The sequence below is a fragment of the Cherax quadricarinatus genome, chromosome 67 (assembly GCF_038502225.1).
Source record: "Cherax quadricarinatus isolate ZL_2023a chromosome 67, ASM3850222v1, whole genome shotgun sequence".
Taxonomy (NCBI): Eukaryota; Metazoa; Arthropoda; class Malacostraca; order Decapoda; family Parastacidae; genus Cherax; species Cherax quadricarinatus.
In genome coordinates, this window is record NC_091358.1 from 20,403,739 (window position 1) to 20,418,165 (window position 14,427).

Sequence of the window (14,427 nt, forward strand, 5' to 3'; positions counted from 1 at the left end):
GCTATATCAAAGTAAAGTTTTTTGCCTCCTAATACGACTCCTCTCCTGCAGCCCATGGACCAGCAGGTCATTTCAAACTTCATAAAACAATACACAAAACTTATGTTTCAAAAGTGCTTTGAAATGACCACATACACTCGATTGACCCTAAGAGAGTTTTGGAAGGATCATTTTAGTATCCTCAGTTGTGTAAACCTTATAGGTAAGGCTTGGGAGGGAGTGACTAAGAGGACCTTGAACTCTGCTTGGAGGAAATTGCGGCCAGAATGTGTAGAAGAGAGGGATTTTGAAGGGTTTGGGGCTAACCCTGAGAAGCCTATGCCAGTTGTGGAATCTATTGTGGCATTGGGAAAGTCCTTGGGGTTGGAGGTTAGTGGGGAGGATGTGGAAGAGTTGGTGGAGGAGGACAATGAAGAACTAACCACTGATAAGCTGCAAGAGCATCTGCAACAGCAAGAGGCCAGACCTGAGGAAACTGTTTCAGAGGAGGGGAGAGAGAAACTGAAGAAGTTGCCTACTTCAGAGATTAAGGAAATGTGTGCAAGTGGGTTGAACTGCAAATCTTTATGGATGAAAATCACCCTAAAACAGCTATTGCAAGCTGTGTTGGTGACTATTACAATGACTATGTTGTTTCCCATTTTAGGAAAATCTTAAAGGAATGCGAGGTACAGAGCTCTATGGACAGATTTGTTGTGAAACAGAGGTCCAGTGACTCTCAAGCTGGTCCTAGTGGCATTAACCCTTTGAGGGTTTCGGCCGTACTAGTACGGCTTACGACCCAGGGTTTTTGACGTACCAGTGCGCCTAAATTCTATCGCCCTCAAATCTAGTGGGAGAAAGCTGGTAGACCTACATATGAAAGAATGGGTCTATGTGTTCAGTGTGCACAGTATGAAAAAAATCCTGCAGCACACAGTGCGTAATGAGAAAAAAAAACTGACAGTTTTTTTGGAATAAAACGACTTTGCACTGTATTTTCGTATGGTATTTATTGTTGTATTCTAGTTTTCTTGGTCTCATTTTATAGAATGGAAGACATATTACAGAAATTGAGATGATTTTGACTGGTTTTACAATGAAAAGTACCTTGAAATTGAGCTCAAAGTAGCAGAAATGTTCGATATTTACCGAAGTTCAAAAGTAAACAAATCATGCCAAGCGTCCAATACACGTCAACTGGTGAGTCTAATAGTCTTTTACAAGTGCACCAATATTATTTATACATTTTTTACACTAATGCAGTAGTCTGCATAACAGTAAATCTTCTATTTTTTGTGAGAATAAAAATTCAAAGTGGAAAGCAAAGAAATATAAGAGGGGTCCTGAGACGTGACTAACGAACAGAGGAAATGTCATTTTAGTGCCAGGAATGTCTTTCTTGTTTATTCTGGACCCTATTCGGAAATTGGCATCTTTTGAAATTTGCGTGAAATTGGCAAAATTGCTAAATTCTGACCACTGTACTGGATAGTTGAAATTGATAAATGGGTGGTTTCTTGCACTCATTCAATAGAAAAAATGGAGTTCTAGAGAAATATTCATGTTTTATGTCGACTAGTACAGTGGAATTGGCCAAAAATGGGGCTCAAAGTGGGCAAAATCGCCGATGCGTAAACATCACAGGGACCGCTAACTTCGCGAGAGCATAATTCCATAAGTTTTTCGTCAAATTTCATACTTTTGGTGTCATTATGATCGGGAAAGGTTCTCTATCTTTTCGTAAGAATTTTTTTTTTTTTTAATTTGGCCGACCCTGAGAACGAGTCTCGGAGAGGGCCTGTCGACCCTCAAAGGGTTAAAAAAAGAAGGGAAGTAACCCCGGAAAAGGACTTGCTACCTCAAGTCCTCATGGAAGGGGATTCCCCTTCCAAACAATAGCAACTTCCACCAACTCCCCTCCTCCCATCTCATCAATCATCATCAGATCTTCAATAAGGTAAGTGTCCTGTATTCTTTGTTTAGTACAGTAGTAATTGTGTATGTCTTCTTCTTTTTGGGTGTAGGAAAATGTATATTTCATGTGGTAAAATTTTTTTTTTCATACTTTGGGGTGTCAGGAATGGATTAATTTGATTTCCATTATTTCTTATGGGGAAAATTAATTCAGCTAACGATAATTTTGTCTAACAACAAGCTCTCTGGAATGGATTAATATCGTTAGCCGAGGGTCCACTGTATTTCTCACCCTTTTTACCACAGGGTTGGCACTAGAAGCTTTCTTTGGGCCCATGGTGGCTTATTTAGCAGTTACAAGCACTAAAAACAATGGAATAATACAAAATATATCACATGTATGCGTGAAACTGTCCATCCTGGCTTGTAAACAATGGCACACTAGCTGAAGGCAGGGCAGCTGAGGCGCGCTCAGCCTGGACAGAGAGGCGGACACATTCGGGACGAATGTTTAAGTCCAGTTTTTCATCATTGGCCTAGCCAAAATTTTTACGCTAAAACGCTTCGTTAGGCGATTTTTTTGTTAGATGATGCCTTCGCTGGTCGAGGGTTAACTGTACCTGCAGTCTGAAGGATGGTGGTGGTGGAAGTACAGTACCTGCACTCTGAAGGATGGTGGTGGTGATGGTAGAGTACAGTACCTGTACTCTGAAGGATGGGTGGTAGTGGTGGTAGTACAGTACCTGCCTTCTGAAGGATGGTGGTGGTTGAGGTAGTACAGTACCTGCACTCTGAAGGATGGGTCACGGTGGCGGTAGTACAGTACCTATACTCTGGAGGATGGGTGGTAGTGATGTTGCTAGTACAGTACCTGTACTCTGAAGGATGATGGTGGTGGTTGTGGAGGTGGTAGTACAGTACCTGCACTCTGAAGGATGGTGGTGGTGGTGGTAGTACAGTATCTGTATCCTGAAGGCTGGGTAGTGGTGGTGGTAGTACAGTACCTGTACTCTTAACCCTTTGACTGTTTTGGTCGTATATATACGTCTTATGAGCCAGTGTTTCAGACGTATATATACTCAATAATTCTAGTGGCTTGAAATCAAGCAGGAGAAAGCTGGTAGGCCCACATGTGAGAGAATGGGTCTGTGTGGTCAGTGTGCACCACATAAAAAAATCCCGCAGCACGCAGCGCATAATGAGAGAAAAAAAACTGACCATTTTTTTTGGATTAAAACGCCGACTTTGAGGTGTATTTTCATATAGTATTTATCGTTGTATTCTCGTTTTCATGGTCTCACTTGATAAAATGGAAAACATATTACAGAAATAGAGATGATTTTGATTAGTTTCACGATGAAAACGACCTTGAAATTGAGCTCAAAGTAGTGGAAATGTTCAATTTTTACCAATGTTCAGAAGTAAGAAAATCACACCACACGTCCAATACACATCAAGTGGGGAGTCTAATATTCTTTCACTAGTGCACTGACATTATTTATACCATTTTTACAATAACGCAGTAGCCTGCATAACAGTAAATTTTGTATTTTTTGCATGAATACAAAATCAAAATAGAAAGCAATAGTAATACAAGAGGGGCCTAGAGACGTGACTAATGAAGAGAGGATATGTTATTTTAGTACCAAGAATGTCTACATTGTTTATTCTGGACCCTATTTTGAAATTAGCATCTTTTTTAATTTGCGTGAAATCGGCCAAATTGCCAATTTCTGACCACTTTATTGGGTAGTTCAAATCAGTAAATGAGCAGTTTCTTGTACTCAACTGATAGAAAAAATGGAGTTCTAAAGAAACAGCTATGAGTTTGGTCAACTGGAACAACGGAATTGGCCAAAAACAGGGCTCAAAATCAGCGAAATCGCCGATGTGTATATGTTGCCGAGACCGCTAACTTCGCGGAAGCATAATTCCGTAGAGTTTTCGACCAAATTTCGTACTTCTGGTGTCATTATCATCGGGAAAAGATTATCTATTATTTCATAAATTAATTTTTTTTTTCCAAAAATTTTGCAACATAGAATGACAGTTTCAGAAAGGGGCTTGTGATAGTCAAAGAGTTAAGGATGGGTTGTGTTCTTGGTAGTACTGTACTCTCAAGGACAGTGGTGGTGGTGGTATAGTACCTGTACTCTGAATTATACTGGTGGTGGTATAGTACCTGTACTCTGAATAATACTGGTGGTGGTGGTAGTACAGTACCTGACCTGTACTCCGAAAGAAGGTGTTGGTGGTGGTAGTACAGTACCTGACCTGTACTCTGAAGGATTGTGGTGGTGATACAGTACCTGTACTCTGAAGGTTGGGTGGTGATACAGTCCCTGTACTCTGAAGGATGGATGGTGGTAGCACAATATCTATACACTGAAAGTTGGGTGGTGGTGGTAGTACAGTACATACACACTGAAGGATGGGTGGTGGTGGTAGTAGTACAGTACGTACACACTGAAGGATGGGTGGTGGTGGTAGTAGTACAGTACCTACACACTGAAGGATGGGTGGAGTGAAGTACTGCACATGGAAGGTAGCAGCACCCCCTCCCCCCATATTTACAATGTCCCTCTTTCATTTTTGCTTCTGTGTGACTAGTCAAGTTGGACCAAAACATCATGACTTCCAGTCTCGTAAGTGATGCTTATTCATGTATGAAACTCCAAGGAAAGAGGTGCAACACAAATAATGGTGCTGTAAATTTTGTTTTGAGGGTAGCAGAACACTGGGACAAGCTGTCCTCTCAAGCTTTATGAACAAAATGAATTCAAGCTTTTAAAACTAACTGTGAAATTGTTTGTTACAGAACTGCTTCTCTTTATTTTTTAATATTACTTTAGCATTTACCTTCCAAGTGCCTCTTCTTCTTGAGGAAGATGAGTTCAAACTCGCCACTACTGGTTAGCTTGGAGATGTAGGTGTAGGAGGTCTTCCAGCGCACCTTGTAGTATGGGAACAACTCTCTGAAAACATGTAAAATTAATAACAATCATAAATTATATGACTGAGTGTGTGAGAGGGGGAGGGAGAGTGGGGGGGAGTGGAGGGAGGGAGAGTGGGGGGGGGAGTGGGGGGGGGGAGGGAGGGAGAGGGGAAAAATACATATAAGTGTGCACACACACACCTATATGTACTCACCTGCATGTGGTTGAAGGGGCCAAATCATAGCTTCTGGCCCCAGCTCTTCACTGGTCGCTACTAGGTCCACTCTCTCCCTGCTCCAAGAGCTTTATTGTATCTCTTCTTAAAGCTGTGTATGTTTCCTGCCTCCACTACTTCACTCTCTAGACTGTTCCACTTCCTGACAATTCTAAGGCTGAAGAAATATTTCCTAACATCCTTGTGACTCATCTGAGGTTTACAACTTCCAATTATGACCCTTTATTGTCCTGTGCTGTCCAGGAGCTAGAGTATGGGTGACGGAAAGGAGTGGGGGAAGGAGGCAGTGTCCAGGAGTTAGAGTATGGGTGATGGGGGAGTGTGTGGTCTCGGGTGGTAAGGGGAGGCAATGGAGGAGCTAAGTTTGTCATGGGAATCTTGTTTTGAGGATCTGGAGTTAAGCTGGTTATTGGTAGTCATGGACAAGGAGATGGAGTACAGTCTTTAGTGTGGTAGGAGGATTGGAGATGTAGTAGGTGGAAATGCCAAGCGATGTGTAAATTTTTGTGATTGTAATGTAAATCTGGGTGACTGTGATGTAAATTTGGGTAACTGTTATGTAAATTTGGGGGATTATATAAATCTGGGTAATTGTGATGTAAATTTGGGTGATTGTTATATAAATCTGGGTGAATGTGATGTAAATTTGGGTGACTGTAATGAAGATTTGGGGGATTATATAAATCTGGGTGATTCTGATGTAAATTTGGGTGATGTTTATATAAATCTGGGTGACTGTGATGTAAATTTGGGTGGTTGAGAAATAATTTTTTGGTGAATGTTGTGGAAAATTAAACATCAGCAAGTGTTGTTTTCCCAGCAATTTCAGAGGTGAGAAAATGGTGCAGAGAAGCTAAGAGTTGGTGGAAGGCTGTAACATGATATATCTGCCTATGTCCGATGTTGCCACATTACATCTATCAACTAGTAATCATAAGTCTAATTTAGTGATGAAGGCTCTATAGGCTAATATATCACCTCTTATAAGTACAGTGGAACCTCGGGTTACAAATTTAATCCATTCTGTGAACTTGTTCGTATCCTGATTTGTTCGTATGCTAGGTCAATTTTCCTCATTTAAATTAATTCAAATGCAATTAATTCATTCCAGCTGAATTCCTGCTCTCGGGAGGCATGACAAAAAAACCCTAATATCAACTTTACAGCTTATTTATTTGTCACAATTCATCTTATATGACATAATAAACAATATAAATAACATAGAAACCTGATATACACTCTAGAATGAATAAAATATGTCATTACATGGATGGTGGAGGGAGGAGGATTGTGGTCGGGAGTGGTTGCGCATTCTTGCTATGAAAACATCAGAGGTGTTTTAAGAGAAAACGGAGTTTGTGAGGCTAACTGAATTAGATCTGGTGTACACACAGCATTTACATACTTTGGAGAAGAAATGAAGAGTGGCATATCCTGTCAGGAGCTCACACTTTTCTTAAGAACTGCCCCTCAAGGAAGGTTCCTTGATGATGGTTGAGGGGCTCTTGATTTAGGGAATTGGATCTGTGCTCCAGTTCCCCAAATTAAGCCTGAATAGCCCCCCCCATGCTGTATAATCCTACGGGTTTAGTGCTTCCCCCTTGATTATTATAATAATAATAATCTTAAGAACTGCTATGTACAATTTTTGTTTATCTCACTACACTACGTATCTCCTGTGAGCTGTTTCTCCATCAACCATGTCAACAGCAGTTTTTCCATCTTTTCATTGACAGAGGTCCACTGCTTAGAAATTACTGTAATGCCCTTTGCTGGTGCTATAGCCTTTATAGACTCCTCCTGCTTTAGTATTGTACATATAGTAGAGGGGCTACGCTTGTACTCAACTCACTAAGTCCTCAACCTTCGTACCTAGTCTGTGCTTATTAATCATTTCTTGCTTTAATTCCATGCAAATCATCCTCTTTTTCTTCTCAGCACTGTCCATTGCACTTGCTTTCTTAGAACCCATGGTCAGAAGAAAGAAATCTGGCGAATTAACTGCTCAAAACATGAGGAAATCACGAGAATTCCTTGCACCATGAGGGTAGCTCTGTAAGCATATGTGCACTTGTGACCATTGTTTTGATTGACACTATCTGGTGGTGGTGTTGTCAAACTAAATCATACGTAGTACGTACATAAATGCACTATTATTATTATAATTATTATTGCACTATTACGTATTATTATATTATATATTATTATTATTATATACTACATATATTATTATATGCAATTATTATTATGTATTACCATTATTATTAGTATTATTATAATAATAATGATAATAATTATTTCTATTATTACAGTGGTCCCTCGATAATCGTAAGGCTCGATAGTCATAATTTTTGGAAATCATAACGTTATTTTCGTCAAAACATTGGCTCACGAATCGTCATTTGACTCGCAAATACAGTGGACCCCCGCTTAACGATCACCTCCCAATGCGACCAATTATGTAAGTGTATTTATATAAGTGCATTTGTACGTGTATGTTTAGGGGTCTGAAATGGACTAATCTACTTCACAATATTCCTTATGGGAACAAATTCGGTCAGTACTGGCACCTGAACATACTTCTGGAGTGAAAAAATATCGTTAATCGGGGGTCCACTGTAGTCGTTCATCCCAGACGTGTACACATGGCTCCAAGCCGCCTCACCCTCCCTTCCCAGCCAGTGTGGCACTGTTTACCAGTGAGTGACGGTCCGCTCACTTGTTCATACAAAATATTTCATAATACAGTGGAACTTCTACTTACAAGTGCGTCCACGTGCGAGTTTTTTCAGATACAAGCAGCTGCTCGGTCGATTTTTTGCTTCTAGACGCGAGCAAAATTTCCAGAGGCGAGTGGGCCTCAAGGGAGGTCAATTGACACTGGTGAGGGGGCTATTGCTCTTGATCTAGGGAATTGGATCTCAGTTGTTTGTTGGACTATCTTATTGAAACTTGGGCAATGTATGATGAAAAGATGCTTCTTAACATACACCAAAAATGAAAGAAATCGGACCATAAATAACGGAGTTCACTTCTCAGCCATTAGCCTCCCCTTAGTGGTATATTTTCGTATGGTTTTTATGGTTGTATTCTCGTTTTATTTGGTCTCATGTGATAGAATGGAAGATATATTACAAAAATAAATATGATTTCAATTGGTTTCACGATGAAAAGTACCTTGAAATTGAGCTCAAAACAGCAGAAATGTTCGATTCTCTGGCGACATCAGTGGCAGACAACATGAAGCAGCAGTGGCAGACAACATGAAGCAGCAGTGGCACACATCATGAGGTAGCAGTAGCAGATACCATGAAACAACAGTGGCAGACATCATGAGGTAGCAATGGCAGACAACATGAAGCAGCAGTGGCAGACATCATGAGGTAGCAGTGGCAGACAACATGAAGCAGCAGTGGCAGACATCATGAGGTAGCAGTGGCAGACAACATGAAACAGCAGTGGCAGACAACATGAAGCAGCAGTGGCAGACATCATGAGGTAGCAGTGGCAGACAACATGAAACAGCAGTGGCAGACATCATGAGGTAGCAGTGGCAGACAACATGAAGCAGCAGTGGCAAAGTGTAGCATTAAGAGTGTAGCAATTAAGTGTAGCATTACGAGTGTAGCAATTAAGTGAAGCATTAAGAGTGTAGCACTTATAAGTCACTCTGTCTGACTTTTTTTTGGGGTTATCCTAGGTTCTGTACACATGTAGTCAGGAGCAGGAATGGCCGCTGTGGTGGCCCTATAAACCCCAACAACAATGGCTGCTGTCACCACCACTAGCCACATACCTAATGACGTGTATTTTATTCATTCTAGTGTACATATCATGTTTCTATGTTATTAACCCTTTGACTGTCACAGGCCCCTTTCTGAAACTGTCATTCTATGTCGCAAAATATTCGAAAAAAAAAATTATTTTTTCTTATGAAAATGTTAGGATTATTTTACTGAGTGTTTTAAGCCTAAAAAAAATTTTTGCCATCAGTACTTACCAAGATATAGAGCCGCAAAGTTGGCAGAAAGTGAGGTGCGTACGGCAACAGCGGCGACTGCCACCCACCCGGTATTCTTTTATTTACTCTTAATTCAAAAGTTTCTTGTATTTTCCAATATTTTTCTTTTCCAGGTAACTTATGTGGCCTGTGAGACCAATGTAAGGTGCATTGTTCAAATATACACTCATTGTTTACAACACAATAACAGAACAAACTTTATCACTATTAGTTTGTGTATACACTTTGTTTACACAAACAAACAATACAAAACAATGTTATTACTATTGTTCCATAATATATATACATATGTACAGTCACTGAACATGTTCCTAGAACTGCTGCAGCTTGTGGAACTCTTTGAAACATGGGTATATGCAGAGTGGCACTTGATACTCCTCACACATAAAACGAGTGTCTCTGCGTGTTTGTGGGCATTTTGTGGTGTGTGTACATACATAACACCTCTTCTGAGCATTTTTCTTGGCAGTAGTAGGAGGCAGTTGTATGGGGTAGTGATCACCAGGCCTGAAACGAGATGGCGTGTGTTGGTAATTTCGTGGGCGCTGGTCTATTGCTGGTGTTGCTCCTTGGTACTTTGCGATTATTTGTCTGATTACTGACAAACAAAATTCACCATATTTTGGTGTTTTGTTGGTCTTCAACTTGTATATGTTATAAGCATTTAGCATGGAGATATCAACACGATGGAAAAAAAGTTTTATATACCACTTATAACTCTTGCGTACACAATCAGCAAACCCAATCTGCATGTCACATTTGTCCACTAAGCGCATATTGAGGTTGTAGTCCATGACAGTTGCAGGCTTTAGAATAGGTTCATTGGTCTCTCTGTTGTGCCTGCCACTGTGTGCCACTTCATTTCGGTGAACTGATGTCAACAATGTGACATCATGTTTGTCATGCCACCGAAATGCCATGATGTTATTGGCAGCAAAGGCTTGCACCACACCTCTGTGAGTGCCAGCGTTGAACCTAGGCATACGTTTACGATTACCACGCACTGTGCCACACACGTCTGTCAAGTTCACTCGCAAGAAATCACTGAGTAAGGGGCTTGTGTACCAGTTATCAGTAAATAACATATGCCCCTTACCAAGATATGGTTCTATCATTGTTCTAACCACATCACAAGAGATATCCAATAACTTCATGGTATCCCTCAAAGTAATACTGCCAGTGTACACAATGATATCCAAAACTAGACCACTTCTGCAATCACACAGTACAAATAACTTTATACCAAAGCATTTCCTCTTGCTTTGTATATATTGCTTGAATGAGAGGCTTCCTTTGAATAAAATCAAGGACTCGTCAATAACAAGCTTCCTGAAGGGATAAAAATACATGCAGCACTTTTGTTTCATATACATAACAACATTTCTGATCTTATATAACCTGTCGGTTCTGTCAGGCCTGGTTTTGTCTGAAAAGTGTAACATACGTAACAGTATCAGGAAACAATTGACACCTATAATGTCACTAAAACCTGGAGTTGAAATCAGGCATTCTGTTGCCCAGTATGTGGTGACAGTGTGCTTATACACATGTGGCATAAGCATTATTGTGGCAAAAAACAGGTACATCTTTGCCACAGTTGTCTCCTTCCACTGCTGTAGCTGTGATCTTGGTGAGAGATTTGTATTTGCCATGGTGTATTCATAGCATGTGTTGGTTTCCCTGACAATAATGTCCATCAGGGGTTCATCGAAAAATAACTCAAAGCATTGCAGTTCACTAGCATTGTTCCCAAGTGGACATGATGGCTTTATTCCACTTTGTGTTTCATCAAAGTCATGGGGACTGGGAACAAACTCGTCACCTTCCTGCCAATCCCAGATGCGGTCTGCTGGTGGGTTCTGGATATTGTAACGTGGTTGTGGTTGTGCAGGTTGTGGTTGTGTAGGTTGTGGGAGTGTGGGGTTGGGTGAGGCTGGTTGTTGTTGTGCCGAGTCAGCAGCGTGGGTAGTAGCGTGGCCCACTGCTGGTGCCACATGGGTCGTGCCACCATCGCTATCACCACCACTGCCTGCTCCCTCACTCACATCATTCATACCCATCGTAACAATATCGTCATCTTCACTATCAGTTCGTGGTGTAGGGCCATGGGATGTGCTCAGAGATGTACTCCTTCCCCTTGGAACAGCATATGAAATACTACCAGACTGCATGCTACGTCGTACATACTGCCACTTCAATGGGGAATATTCACCCTCACTGTCACAACTAGAACTGTTTTCAATAACCTTGAAATCACTATCACTATCACATTCACTGCTAACATCTAGGTCTTGTACACAACCAAATAGTTTCCTCTTTCGTCCAGGTACAGGTGAACGTGAACGTGAACAAGCCGGCCCAGCACCAGAGGTGGAAGGTTGTGGGTCATCTGGGTTTTCATCACTAATTACGTTATCCTGGGCACTTTTTTCGGTCACACTCGCTTCAAAACCATGGAATTCACTGTCACTGACATTTTCATCGCTGTTAGAGCTATCACTTGGGAACAAAAGACCTCCAATCCGCCAAGGAGTGAGGTACTTCTTACTGCGAGGCATGGTGAAAATGGACTACCAAGATGGCGTTCCCACAATGCACCACTGAGTCCCAGATTTTTTTCACAGGGTGCACATCCACCACTGAGACCCATTCTCTCTCATGTAGGCCTACCAAGCCTTTCCTGCTTGATATGAAGCCGCTAGAATTTGTGCATATAAATACGTCAGAAACAGTGGCGCGCAAGACTTAGTATTTATACGGCGTAAACAGTCAAGGGTTAATATTGTTTATTATGTCATATTACATAAAATGTGATTGATAAATAAGCTGTAGAGTTGATATTGGGAAAATTATTCAAGTATTTTCTCGTGCCTGGAATTCCACTGGAATGAATTAATTCCATTTCAATTAATTTAAATGAGGAAAATTGACTCTGCAAACGAGCAAATCCAGTTGCGAGCAAGGTCATGGAACGGATTAAACTCATAAGTAGAGGTTCCACTGTACAGTGGACCCCCGCATAACGATTACCTCCAAATGCGTCCAATTATATAAGTGTATTTATGTAAGTGCGTTTGTTCGTGTATGTTTGGGGGTCTGAAAGGAATAATCTACTTCACAATATTCCTTATGGGAATAAATTCGGTCAGTACTGGCACCTGAACATACTTATGGAGTGAAAAAATATCGTTAACCGGGGGTCCACTGTATTCCATTCATTTTAGTGCTTGCAACTGCTAAATAAGCTACCATGGCTCCAAGTGCCAGGCCTTTGGTAAAGAAAGTGAGAAATACGATTGAATTCAAGAAAAACATCATTGAACAATATAAAAGTGGCGTACGTATGGCCAAACTGGCCAGGATGTATAAGAAACCCCATACAACCATAGCTTCCATCGTGGCCAAGAAAAAGGAAATCAAGGAAGCTGTTGTTGCAAAGGGGGTAAATATTTTTTTTATTATCACACCGGCCGATTCCCACCAAGGCAGGGTGGCCCGAAAAAGAAAAACTTTCACCATCATTCACTCCATCACTGTCTTGCCAGGGGGTAAATATGCTGACAAAAATGAGATCACCAGTACTCGAAGATGTTGAGAAGTTATTATTGGTGTGGATAAACGAGAAACAATTAGCAGGAGATATCTTTTTTTTTTTTTTTAACAAGTCAGCCGTCTCCCACCGAGGCAGGGTGACTCAAAAAAGAAAGAAAATCCCCAAAAAGAAAATACTTTCATCATCATTCAACACTTTCACCTCACTCACACATAATCACTGTTTTTGCAGAGGTGCTCAGAACGCAACAGTTTAGAAGCATATACCTATAAAGATACACAACATACCCCTCCAAACTGCTAATATCCCGAAACCCCTCCTTTAGAGTGCAGGCATTGTACTTCCCATTTCCAGGACTCAAGTCCGGCTATATAAAAATAACTGGTTTCCCTGAATCCCTTCACTAAACATTACCCTGCTCACACTCCAACAGATCATCAGGTCCCAAATACCATTCGTCTCCATTCACTCTCTAACACGCTCACACACGCTTGCTGGAAGTCCAAGCCCCTCGCCCACAAAACCTCCTTTACCCCCTCCCTCCAACATTTTCGAGGACAACCCCTACCCTGCCTTCCTTCCCCTACAGATTTATACGCTCTCCATGTCATTCTACTTTGATCCATTCTCTCTAAATGACCAAACCACCTCAACAACCCCTCTTCAGCCCTCTTGACTAATACTTTTATTAACTCCACACCTTCTCCTAATTTCCACACTTCAAATTTTCTGCATAATATTTACACCACACATTGCCCTTAGACAGGACATCTCTACTGCCTCCAACCGCCTCCTCGCTGCTGCATTCACAACCCAAGCTTCACACCCATATAAGAGTGTTGGTACTACTATACGTTCATACATTCCCTTCTTTGCCTCCATAGATAACGTTTTTTTATCTCCACATATACCTCAACGCACCACTCACCTTTTTTCCCTCATCAATTCTATGATTAACCTCATCCTTCATAAATCCATCCGCCGACACGTCAACTCCCAAGTATCTGAAAACATTCACTTCTTCCATACTCCTCCTCCCCAATTTGATATCCAATTTTTCTTTATCTAAATCATTTGATACCCGCATCACTTTACTCTTTTCTATGTTCACTTTCAACTTTCTACCTTTACACACACTCCCAAACTCATCCACTAACCTTTGCAATTTTTCTTTAGAATCCCCCATGCGCACAGTATCATCAGCAAAAAGCAACTGTGTCAATTCCCATTTTGTATTTGATTCCCCATAATCTAAACCCACCCCTCTCCCGAACACCCTAGCATTTACTTCTTTTACAACCCCATCTATAAATATATTAAACAACCATGGTGACATTACACATCCCTGTCTAAGACCTACTTTTACTGGGAAGTATTCTCCCTCTCTTCTACACACCCTAACCTAAGCCTCATTATCCTCATAAAAACTCTTTACAGCATTTAGTAACTTGCCACCTATTCCATATACAGTGGACCCCCGGTTTACGATATTATTTCATTCCAGAAGTATGTTCAGGTGCCAGTACTGACCGAATTTGTTCCCATAAGGAATATTGTGAATTAGATTAGTCCATTTCAGACCCCCAAACATACACATACAAACGTACTTACATAATTGGTCGCATTGGGAGCTGATCGTAAACCGGGGGTCCACTGTACTTGCAACATCTGCCACATTGCTCTCCTATCCACTCTACATACGCCTTTTCTAAATCCATAAATGCAATAAAAACTTCCCTACCTTTATCTAAATACTGTTCACATATATGCCTCAATGTAAATACTT

The 14,427-nt window shown here is 41.0% G+C and overlaps 1 protein-coding gene across 2 annotated transcripts in view; it reads right to left on the reverse strand.

Moving 5' to 3' along the window:
* The window catches only part of LOC138854699 (uncharacterized), a 201,473-nt gene that overhangs the window by 38,312 nt on the left and 148,734 nt on the right, over window positions 1–14,427 (reverse strand). For both annotated transcript variants that reach the window (XM_070099439.1, XM_070099438.1), the window contains exon 4: window positions 4,756–4,871. In XM_070099439.1, coding sequence (XP_069955540.1) covers window positions 4,756–4,871 — 116 coding nt within the window. The remainder of the gene's footprint in view (window positions 1–4,755; window positions 4,872–14,427) is intronic.